The 11,976-nt window shown below is 46.7% G+C and overlaps 1 protein-coding gene across 1 annotated transcript; it reads right to left on the reverse strand.

Annotated features, from left to right (window-relative positions):
- Positions 1–922: 922 nt before the first annotated feature.
- Positions 923–9,464, reverse strand: BPIFA3 (BPI fold containing family A, member 3). The gene is made up of 7 exons (XM_012652276.1): positions 9,317–9,464; positions 5,101–5,251; positions 4,615–4,722; positions 3,126–3,272; positions 1,975–2,059; positions 1,483–1,546; positions 923–927 (listed from the first exon to the last, which is right to left on the reverse strand). Exons 1-7 carry the CDS (start codon positions 9,438–9,440, stop codon positions 923–925), a joined length of 684 nt encoding a protein of 227 aa, XP_012507730.1. The 5' UTR covers positions 9,441–9,464.
- Between the last annotated feature and the right edge of the window lie 2,512 nt (positions 9,465–11,976).

An 11,976-nucleotide genomic window follows, 5' to 3' on the forward strand; every position in this document is an offset into this window, starting at 1 on the left:
AATTTTTCTATTTTTAGTAGAGATGGGGTCTCACTCTTGCTCAGTCCAGTCTTGAACTCCTGAGCTCAAGCTATCCTCCTGCCTAAGCCTCCCAGGGTGCTAGGATTACAGGCGTGAGCCACCGCGCCGGGCCAATTTTTTTTTTTCTATTTTTAGTAGAGACGGGGTCTCGCTCTTGCTCAGGCCGGTCTCGAACTCCTGAGCTCAAACAATCCGCCCGCCTCGGCCTCCCAAAGAGCTAGGATTACAGGCGTAAGCCACCGCGCCTGGCCTCAAAAGCCTTTTTTTGCTTCAACTGTAAATGTCCTTCCTTGAGGCCGCGGGGGCTGAATGATCCGTGCCCTGACAGGGGAAGGGTCTCGGGGCATCAGGAAACAAGTGGAAGGACACACTGCTATCATTTGAAGACTGTTTTCCCACACTGGGGGTGTCACTGCTGTCTCCATGTGTTGCTCAGAAACTGTAGGTGGTGCCCCTGGCTTCCTACAGTGGAGGGAAGGGGCTTCCTCAACAGTCCTCCCCCACCCCTGCGTTGAGAGTAAAGCCATGTCTGGGCTTTTGCCTGCAAAACACAGGCCAAGAGTGTTTTGTCTGGTATTTCTGGGCTGATGAACAAACCTAGCAATATTTGTTCTGAGGACGGACACTTCATCGGGTCTGACTTCTGGACCTAAAACTCAGGGCCCAGGCAGGGGGGACTTGTACACCTTTCAGAGCTAGGCTTTATTGTGGGTGAGGACAGCATGTCCACAGGGCCCGGGGGAAAGGTTTTTAGGGAAGCAGAAGCCTGGCTCTGAAGGAGGCTTAAGGTCCCAAGATATAGAATCTCCTTTCGATCAACAGTAGGCAGCTACAGGACCCTCAAGCCTGGCATGTGAAGGGTTGGCTGGATTCGTAGTTAGCTGAATTCATGGGCGGCAGCCTATTCTGTAAGGAGAAGAGACAGCATCAGTCACCAATGTGTCCCCCTTTCCAACCCCAGGTCCACACTAAAGGGAAACTCTCAACCACCCATGCCCACCAAGGGCTAGTGCCAGGAGCATTCACAGGAAAACTCTTTGATATTTAATTTTTCGCTTCTTGATGTCTTCCATTCACCAGACGGTGAGCTCCAGGAGGGCAGGGACTGTAACACTTTATCTGTTACTGCAGTGGGCATGGTCTCGGGTCAGGGGTAGGGCCATGCTCCCTACTGGATTGGGTGGAGATCTTGGAAAAAGCTAGAATCTCTGGTAACCTGAAAATTTGGGTGACTCGGCAGGCTCAGCCTGCTTCGTAGGGGCCCCCTCTGCTGTCCCAGCTCTCCTGGGGGACAGTAATGGTCATCAGACAGTAATGGTATAAGGTCACCTGTAAAGCATTCTCTACAGCACCTGCGGACACCCCCCCAGCAGGCCTCCCTGGGGGCTCCAGGGGTGGAGGTACCTGTTTTAGCCAATTTCCAATGCTGAAGAGTCCTCCTTGGATGGACCAGAAACTCACCCATGAGGCTTTTCAACAGTTTCACATCCAACCGCCCGAGGATTTCACAGATTAGAGGACATACCTGAGCCACCAGCACAGAGAGAAGGGTTAGGCCAAGGGCTGGGAAAGGAAAACCGGAGTGCCTGCGGCTGGAAGCTTCTATTCCACTGGATTTCCCACAGGAATCATAGCCGGAACTCCCTTGTATTGAGTTTACCAACTCCCCGCTAAATGCCATGCATAGCACTTCCCTGAATCCTCGTGACAATGACGTGAGATGGGGACTGTGATGGTTCCCAGGCTACAGATGGTGACATTGAGGCTCAGAGAAGCTAAGTCTCTTGCCCAAGAGATACACTGGCAAAACCGATGGCAAAACCGAAATTTTTAATTGAGATTTTTCGGGTTCTAAAGCCCAAGGTTTGAAATCCTTTGCGAAATTGGCAATATATGTTCCTCGAACCTCAGACTCAAGGATGCCCAAGGCGCAAATATTTTTCTCAAACGTACCTGACCTTCTACCAGGTGTGGGACAAGTTTTTCCAGGTTCTCTTTTAAATTGAAGAGCGCGTGCTTCATCTTTGATGGAATGGCCCTAGGCAGAGAGGTGGATGTATAGAGCAAAACGGATAAATCCAGGCACTCTTAATGCCAGGGAGCGTGTGCTCAGTGCACCTTAAACAGTCTTTGAACCCCCACCCAGCCCTATACAAGGGGTATATGTGATGAATAAATGAGCAGACATCCACTGAGGTCTTAATTGCTTTCAGCATTCTGGAATTACAGAGATAAATCAGGCAGAAATCTTGCCCTCAAGGGACTCACAGTCTGTCGAGGTTGACAGACTTAGTCGGCCAGTCTATGGAGCTTTATGAAAGCTCAAGTTTTTGTCTTCTTCACCACTGTATCCCTAGCAGCAGATACGGTGCCTGGCACACAGTCGATTCTTGGGAGATATATGAATGAATGAGTGATGAGGAGTTGGAGCTTCAGAGAAGGCAGGAAGAGCATTTCAGGCAAGGGGATCAGCATGTGCAAAGGCACAGTGGTGTGCAAATGCATGGTGTGCAAATGCATGGCGTGCCATGGAGGGGTGGGTCCTTCTGAGAGGCTGGAGGGCAGAGGACTGCAGAGCTGGGCAGGAGGGAGGACAAGCAGGGCCTGGGGTGACGTTCGAGAGTTTGCTCTTCATCCAGAGGCCGTTGGGAACGATTGGGGGCTTTGGAGCAGGGGTTTGGGCATGGCCAGGTTTCTGTGTTAGAAAGTTACTCCTGCCACAGGGGGCGGATGGAGGGCAGGAGGTGAGGTCCGAGCCAGGGAAAGCTGGGAGGAGGCGCCTGTAATGGTCCAGGTGGTGGATTAGGAGCTGAAGCGGTGGCCATGGGGATAACAGAAAGGGAGCAATCAAGGGTAACTAGGAGATCATTGATGGGAACTGGTGACGATGGGCTGTGGGAAGTGAGGAGGAGGAAGAGTGTGGCTTCTGGGAGGGTGGCAGGGCCATCTCTGGATGGGGACACAGGAGAAGGAGCAGATCCTGGGGGAAGGATGAGATCCGTTTTGGACTCATCTAGGAAGTGGTGGGGAAGTGAGGCTGCAGGTAGGGCCTGTCAGGAAGGGGGCCCAGCCCTGGGTGGGGGACGGGGCAGCTGAGGTCTTACTCAGGGGGGACAGTCACGAGGACAGTGCTGGGCTCTGTGTGGCATTTGCCTATCACCAGATCTCTTCGGCCAAACTCGTCTGTCTCCAGCCAGAACGCCACGAGGAGGTTCATGTGTGCGCGCATCTGTATGATGTTACTGAAGGCCCTGCAGAGAGAGAGGAGGTGGAGCAGGGGCAGGAGACAGAGAGCAGAAGGAGGTGGAAGCAGCCAATGTGAGGAGCGGCTCTCCGTGTGGGCAAAGACAGGCACTGCCCACCATCAGGGCTTCCCCTGGCACTCAGAGTCCTTTCCTCAAACCAGGCCCGGTGAAATCCTCGAGTCAGTGGTTAAGGAGAAAACTGCTATTAGCCAGAGTGACTTTTGAAAATCCCTTAAGTAGACAAGATTAGGGGCCTTTGGAAATTCAAACGTTGAGAGTTAATCTCTATTTTAAAAATCTTGGTTTGGTCAGGCGCAGTGGCTCACACCTGTAATCCTAGCATTCTGGGCGGCTGAGGTGGGAGGATCGCTTGAGTTCAGGAGTTCAAGACCAGCCTGAGCAAGAGCGAGACCCCGTCTCTACTAAAAATGGAAAAATTAGTCAGGTCCCAGGTACTCTGGAGGCTGAGGCAGGAGGATGATTTGAGCCCAGGAGTTGGAGATTGCAGTGAGCTAGGCTGATGCCACGCCACTATAGCCAGGGCAACAGAGCAAGACTCTGTCTCAAAAAAAAAAAAACTTTCCCACTGAGCTGCAGCCTTCCTTCCCTTAGGGAGGGTGGATGTGAAAAGATAATTTGAATGAGAGGCTGGGGAGCAGAGGCTGATGACAAGGTTGCAGTGGTTCTCTCTTTCTTTCTTTCTTTTTTTTTTTTTTTCGAGACAGAGTCTGGCTCTGTTGCCTGGGCTGGAGTGCTGTGGCATCAGCCTAGCTCACAGCAACCTCAAACTCCTGGGCTCAAGCGATCCTCCTGCCTCAGCCTCCCGAGTAGCTGGGACTACAGGCATGCGCCACCATGCCCGGCTAATTTTTTCTATTTTTTTTTAGTTGTCCAGGTAATTTCTTTCTATTTTTAGTAGAGACGGCAGGGGGCTGGGGGGAGGGGGTGTCTCACTCTTGTTCAGGCTGGTCTCGAACTCCTGGCCTTCAGCGATCCACCCGCCTCGGCCTCCCAGAGTGCTAGGATTACTGGCATGAGCCACCGCGCCCGGCCCCCTTCTTTCTTTAATCAAGTCCGATGTAGTGAACGCACGTAGGTTTAAACGAGCAAATGGCTTGCTTCCACTGACTAGTGATTGTCATCCATGTTTCAGCTGAAGAAACCACGGCTCAGAGAGGTGAAATGACTTGCCTCAGATCATGCAGAGAGTGAGTTGGGAAGCAAGGATTTGAATTCAGATTGGGATCAGAAAGATCGGGGCTTCCCAGGCTGCCAAGCTTCCCCCCAGCTCCCAGGTTCCAGGCAAGGAGGACCGGCACCTCTCAGATGCTGCGCCTCTGTAACTCACGGTCTCAATTCAATGTCGAATTCAAGTGAGATGTTTGCAGAGAACTGCTCCTTATGAAAAGACATCTGGATCCCACCATAGTCCAGTTGAATGTTGGTGATGTTGGTGCTATACAGAGAGAAAGAGCACAGGCCCCACATGGGTGCGGTGAGGCCTCATGCTGAGAAACAAGACTGGCCCGTCTATAAAGAGATCCTGGCAAGGGGATATGGAGTGAGATCCTTTTTCAGATGCTCTGAGGGCAAGAGCCAGGTGCAGGAGCCCTGGGCTGTGAGCCATCCCAGAGTGCCCCTAACAGTTGCACACAATTATGATTCGTACAACTGGGCCCCCACTCACCCTTGTACTGGGCCTTCCACCTTCTCTTCTTTCAGTCTTCCTTCCTTCCCTCTTCACAGGCCTCGCACCTCTATCCTCCCAGCTCTGCCCTGTGACCCAGAGCTCTATAAAGAGTCCCAAGGCCAGGGATGAGGTTTGGGGTCTCACCTGATATATTGCCGCTGCTGGAGTTTCCTGCAACCGATCAGCCAGCCCAGCATCCCCGGGTCCACCTGCACTGGGGCATTTAGACTGTCCAAAAGGTGAATGTTCTGGATTCGTCTTTCTACGTTGTACTTTATGAGGCCTTGGACAATAACTGGAAATGAGTAAAGGATCAGTGATGTTGCACAGTGTCAGGGAAAAGGTTGGGGGTTGGAGTTAGGAGACCTGGGTTGCAGGCTGATGCACCCTCTTCTTGCTGAGTGATGGGTGCATGTGACTACTTCCCCTGCTGAGATCCACATTCTTTGTCTGTGAAATTGTGCCTTGCAAGAGTGATGTGAGAAATAAAGAAAAACACCTGCAAAGGGTCTGGCAGGCAATAGCTGCTCAAAGGGGGATATTCTGGTTGGAAGTCCACTTAGCACCGTATCTCTGAGTCTGGAGCACAAAGCTACATACAGGAGGTAGGTCACAGTAAATGTTGGTTGAAGGGAAATATAGGCAGGTAAATATGGAGAGAATAAATGTAAATTATCCATTCATCCATCCTCCCTTCCATCTACTCACCTTCCCATCTGTCTATCCATCCACCCATCCATCCATCCGTCAATTCATGCATCCTGTCTTTCCCATCTGATCCCTGATTTGATTCAGGCATTCTCTCCTGGTCCAGATGAGGCCAGTTAATTATCTGAACCATCATTGTATGGCTCGCCCTCAGTGACTCTTTCAGGTTGAAAGTTGGCATGTGGTTCTATCAGACTAAACAGATCTTATGTTCTGCATTTGAGGGGAAGGTTTCTTTCTCTTTCCCCTGTCAGAAAGGAGCAAGCCAACCTGTAGCTCCAATGGCCAAACCTGGAGTTTCTCCTACCTATGACTTTCAGTTATGTGAAATGATAACTTCTTTATTGTGTCAGTCAGGTTGAGTTGGGCTTTCTGTTACCTGCAGCTAAGCACTCTAACTGATACTACAATTTCACTGACTTGACCCTGCCCTGAGATCAGGTCCCATGCTGAGAACTGTGGGTTACTCTAGAGCAGCTGCTACTGGTCATGGCAGTAAATATATTCGTCGTTGAAGAAGCACTTGGCACATACTTTCCTTCAGTTAAATCTCAAAAGCAGCTTCATGAACTAACAGTGTAACTGTATGCATTGCACAGATGAGGTTACCTTGGCCCACAACCACACACTGACATATTTGATAACCTAAACAAAATGAATACATTTATGGCAAACCATAAAATGCTGACTTTTGATGAGAGAAAATGGAAAACATCCATAATCAAAGAAATTAAGAAATTCTAAGAAATTTCTTAAATAGAAACAGTGATTGAAGATATCATTGCCAAAAAGCTTCTGACCTAGACAGTTTTATGGTGAGTTTTACCAAACGTTTATAAAAAGAAAACTGTGAACAAAAGTAGAAAAAGAGAAAGATATCAAATTCATTCTATGAGACTAGTATAACTTGCCTTAGCCTCAAGGACAGTACAAGAAAAGAAAGTTAAACATATTTGCTTTAAGTATAAAAAATCCTAAATAAATTATTAGCAAATAAAATCTAATAGTATGTTATAAAATGTTTATTTGAGAAGTGCTAGGATGGTTCAACAGCAGAAAATCCATTATTACAATTTATCATTTACTAGATTAGAGGGAAAAATTGATTAACTTTTAGATGCAGAAAAACATTTGTTAAAGGCCAATACTGACTTATGGTTAAGAAAAATTCATGAAACTAGGAACATAAGGAACTGCCTTAATCCTATAAAAGCTATAATCTAAAGACCTACAGAAAAGATACTTACTGGAGAATTCTAGACACATTCCTTCCCTATAGAAGGCCCTGGCTACAGTGAAGTATAAGAAAAAGGCACAGGACGTATAAGGCTCAGAAGAGAAAAAATAAAACTGTTACTATTTACACATGATACAATCCTCTACATGGAAAATCCTACAGAACAAATAAAACAAACCATTAGAACTATAAGATGTCAGAAAGACTTCTGAATGTAGGATTAATTTTCAATAGTTAACAGCTTTCCTCTCATCTTGTACCAGCAATACTAAATAGAAAATATAATAGATTCCCAAGTGTGATATGTGCTAAGAAAAATGTTTTAAAGAAAATATAATAGAAAATTATGTAGCATTTACTGTGGCAACAAAAACTATAGATTCTCTAGAAATCAATGTAACAAATTATGCTTGGGACATTGATAGGACTTCAAAATTCTATTATGGGATACATAGTAAAATCATAAATAAATTGAAAGATATACTTAGTTTATGATTGGGTGGTCTAACATTGCAAAAATATCAACTCCCCTAAATTAACAGACAAATTCAATGGAACCCCAATCAAATTTCCAGATAATTTTTTTAAAGAACTCAGCACACTCTAAAATTCATTTGGAAGATTAAAGGTCTATCAGATAAAATAGCATTCTACAAAGATGTAGTATTTAAAATATCATGTTATTGATGTACAAACAGATATACAGAGACAGCACAGAGAGCTCAGAAATGAATCCTCATATTTAGGAATTTGATCACTTAAGGGTTGAGGAAGCTGACTCATATGCAGAGAAGCGAAGCTGAATCTCTGTGTTACATACATAGACATACACAAAGATGACCTCCAGATGGGTTAAAATCCCAAATGTGAAAAGTAAAACTATAAAACTATTACAAAAAAAAAAACCAAAGTAGAATATATCTGGGGTAGGGGTAAGGTCTTAAGACTCTCCAAACACAAACATAAGGTAAAATATTGATGAGTTTGAAAATATTCCTGTTCAATGAAGAATGTACAAAGTTAATATATGACATTAGCAATGATTAGCAATGCTTAAATCTGACAAGGGGCTAATGTCAAGAATAAACCAATGGCTCCTCAAACCAAAGGGGATTAAGAAAAAAAAGGAAAGCAAGTAGAAAAATGGACAAAAGACCAGGGAATTCAAATAAGTCAAAATGGTTAACAAAATTATGATGAGATGTTCAACCCTCCTGCTAATCAGATAAAATCAAGCTAAAACAATTAGATATCACTCAACTACACATCAAACTGGCAAAAAAATCTTAAAGATAGTGTTGTATTAATAGACTGAGTTGTGTTCTCCCCTCCGTCAATGTGACTGTATTTGGAGATAAGGCCTTTAGGAGATAATGAAGGTTGAATGAGGTCATAAGGGTAGGGCCCTAAACCGATAGGACTGATGTCCTTATAAGAAGAAAAGATGGCAGAGATCTTTCTCTGCATGCACAGAGAAAAGGCCATGTGAGGATATATCGATTGAGAAGGTGGCCATCCACAAGCCAGCAAGAGAGGCCTCACCAGAAACCAATCCTACTGGCACCTTCATCTTGGACTTCCAGCCTCCACAACTGTGAGAAATAAATGTCTGTTGCTTAAGCCACCCAATCTGTGGTATCATGTTATGACAGCCCCACCAGACTGATACAGATGAATACTTTCCAGTGTTGGGAAACATGGAGAGACTCATTCATTACTGGAGCAAGTATAGCCTGGCACAGCCATTCTAGGGAGGATTCTGGCAGTTTTAGTGAAATTGAGTTTACATCTGCCCTAGCTGAGTTTACATCCTCCTTCTGGGTATATCCCAGAGACATTCTCCCACAGGTTCTAACAGGGACACATACAAGGATGTTCATCTCAGTGTAGTTTATGATAGCGAGGACTTAGAGACAACCTGAGTGTCTATCCCTAGGAGTGCAGCCAAATAAACTGATGCGGGTGAATGTACGGACCTCTCTGCACTGGCTGAAACAACGTAGATGTCAACAGCACAGTGTCGAGCGAAAATAGTGAAAAACAGAATGAAATATATATGGCAATACAATCATGTAAATCAAAACACCACATGTGCAAGGATATAGGCATATTTAAATATGTACATTAAACACACCGCAGTGCCTGCCAAGGCAGCCGGGACGTGGGAATGAAGATAAGGGACAAAAGGGGAAAATAACATAAAATCGAACAAAAGAGGGGCCATCTAATGATGATCTAATATAATTGGCATATAATCAACTCAACCTCAATTTTCTGTAATTAAGGTCTAAGAAGAAAAGGAAGAAAGAGGCTAAATGACCGACCCGAAGTCACCCAGCAGGTCAGGGGGAGGGTCCAGACCATGCCTTCCCACCCACCCTGAAGACAGCAGGCCGGGCTGGGGGCTTAGCTTACTTCTTGCCAGGGTAGGTCTGCTGTCTATGTGGGCCTTGGCCAGGGCAAGCTGTGGCTGCTTGTTCAGTGTTGAGGGCAAGGCCAGCAATCCGAGGAGGACGAGGAGCCTCCAGAGTGGGCGCATCTTGGGGTCTGGGACCTGCAGGTGTCAAGAAGCATCAGACGGGGCCTAGGCAGATGGCTGTGAGGGTGGCCGCCTGGATAGATGGGCTCATGGTTTTCTGCAGGAAGATAAAACCAGAGTTAGTCACCAGTATGCTGTGGGGAGGTGGTGCAATGAACTTTGGCAACTTACTCACAGGATGAGAACAGTAGATGGAACCCGGGGGTGGGGGGAGGAGGCCAGGTTTCCTGAGGGAGGCCTTGTTGCTTGGAGACGCTCACCAGAGCCCACTGTTGGGTCATCCAATAGGTGTCCTCTCCCAGACCCTGGCACAAGCTGGATATTGGTGACTCTTCAGTGAACCAATGAGTGAACGAATGAGTGAGGATGGCTAACCACAGGCTCTCCTATTGGACAAGGATTTTCTTAAGGGCAAAATCAACCATCTCTATTCCTACCACAATGCTTGCTTGCCAGAAATTAAGTGCTAATGAATGTTTGTTGAGTGACTAAATGACTGAATAGACATGTGAGGATGGCTGATCTCTGAATCCTCACCAAAGTATGAGTTTCTTTTATTTATTATTTTTTTCAAAATATGAGTTTCTTTTTTTTTTTTTTAGACAGAGTCTCACTGTGTTGCCCCGGCTAGAGTGCCGTGGCGTCAGCCTAGCTCACAGCAACCTCAAACTCCTGGGCTCAAGCGATCCTCCTGCCTCAGCCTCCCGAGTAGCTGGGACTACAGACATGCGCCACCATGCCCGGCTAATTTTTTCTATATATTTTTAGTTGTCCAATTAATTTCTTTCTATTTTTAGTAGAGACGGGATCTCACTCTTGCTCAGGCTGGTCTCGAACTCCTGAGCTCAAACAATCCGCCCGCCTCGGCCTCCCAGAGAGCTAGGATTACAGGCGTGAGCCACCGCGCCCGGCCAAAGTATGAGTTTCTTGAGTGCAGGGTGTGAGTCTAATGGATCCTCATGTCTACAGTGCCTGTCATGTTTGCCACATAGTATATACTAGTTTGTTAAATGATACAAATGAATGAATGAATGATTGGATGGATGGATGGACAGATCTTACCTTTCTGGATAAGATTTACAGTAGGGAAACAGAGAGGCTTGAAGCAGAAGCATCAGGTTTACCTTGTGCCCTGGGGTTGGGGGTCAGAGAGAATGCAGTTCAAACCCCCTGTCCTCACCATCTCGGGGAATGGCATCACATCCATCCAGATGTTCCAGCCCCAGCCCTTGGAGTCGTTCTTGACTTCTCTCATCTCACACAACTCCCACTTCCACAATGTAACCACATCTTACGACTCCCCCTCAGCCCCCATCAGCTTGGCCTGAATTATCGCAAAGGGGTCTTCGCCAGTTTCCCCACTTTCTGACCTTGCCCACCTGCGATCTCTTCCACACAGCAGCCTGAGACGTAAGTCAGACCAGGACACTCCTCTGCTCAAAAGCCCGCACGCAGAGCAAAAGCCACACCCCGAGAGATGCCTCCCAGGCCCCTCAGGTCCCCCGCGCCCTCTCGGACCTCACCTCCTACCACTCTCCCTCGCCCACTCCATTGTAGCCGCACAGACCTCCGGAGCCTGGGCCCCACAGTCCTGCTGCTGTGAGCCGAGACAAAGGCATTTTCCACTGTCCCTGTGTTCTCCCCCCATGTTGCAGCGGATGTGCAGGGTCCCACTCGGATGGGGGATGGGAATATCGTTTGCAAATTTCACAGAAACCTTTGGACCATTCTTGGGCAATTCACTCTGGTTTTGCAAGAGATTGTACTGAGAAGGCCTTGGTTCAGGGTGTTGGCTGTCCCATGTGAGGTCCTTTCTCAGACTTCATGCTCACTTTGGAGACGTTCAAAATGTGCTTTTCTAGCCTTCCTGGTCTTGTGTAACCAATTGGAATTTTGTTCTTTTTTGTCAAGAAAATTGGAGAAGAGTGGGCACCTTGGGAGGAACAAATTTGTTGTCCTTGACTCTTTGGACGATTTAGCACAGGGGATGGGGGAGCTGTTAGTCCTAAACAAAACATCCATTAACCTTCAGTTAAAGGGGACATCCAGGAAGAGTTCAGTTTGGTTTTTTATCTGTAAAATTAGCAACTTTTAAACAAATGTTTTTGATGCTTTTTGTTATTTTTAAAAGGTCTCTGAATGATAGGATGGGGCCATTATCAGATCAGGGCCAAACACAAATGTGATTCTTCCAGAAGACTGTGATTTGACGGACTATGTCCGAGATAGGAAGATGGAATTCCTGGCCCCCTTCCTACATCTTCCTGATCTCAGTGTTTCTACGCCATGCTCAGGGCTGGATCTGAAGACCTGCATTCTGGCTATGTGGCTTTGACCAAGTCATGTGTCCCCCAAGGGCCTCAGTGCTCCTTCTGTCCAGTAGGGAGTCAGAAGCACCATTCTGACTTGTCACAGGGTCACCAATTTGTCAGGAGTTTTCACAAGACAGAGAAAATGAAGTATCTTTGAGGAACTAAATCTGCTGTCTCAGAACATAACACATTTTATTTTATTTTATTTTATTTTTTTTTTTTTG

Source organism: Propithecus coquereli, unplaced genomic scaffold (assembly GCF_000956105.1).
Source record: "Propithecus coquereli isolate 6110/MARCELLA unplaced genomic scaffold, Pcoq_1.0 Scaffold388, whole genome shotgun sequence".
In the NCBI taxonomy this organism is placed as follows: domain Eukaryota; kingdom Metazoa; phylum Chordata; class Mammalia; order Primates; family Indriidae; genus Propithecus; species Propithecus coquereli.

What these genes read in the sequence shown, in the direction of transcription:
- BPIFA3 (XM_012652276.1), bottom strand. Translation starts at nt 9,440, where the DNA reads ATGCGCCCACTCTGGAGGCTCCTCGTCCTCCTCGGATTGCTGGCCTTG. An exon ending in CAGACCTACCCTGGCAAGAA is followed by an intron (nt 5,252 to 9,316) that starts GTAAGCTAAGCC and finishes ACTCATTTCCAG; the next exon opens with TTATTGTCCAAGGCCTCATA. An exon ending in CACACCTGGTAGAAGGTCAG is followed by an intron (nt 1,547 to 1,974) that starts GTACGTTTGAGA and finishes CTGGTGGCTCAG; the next exon opens with GTATGTCCTCTAATCTGTGA.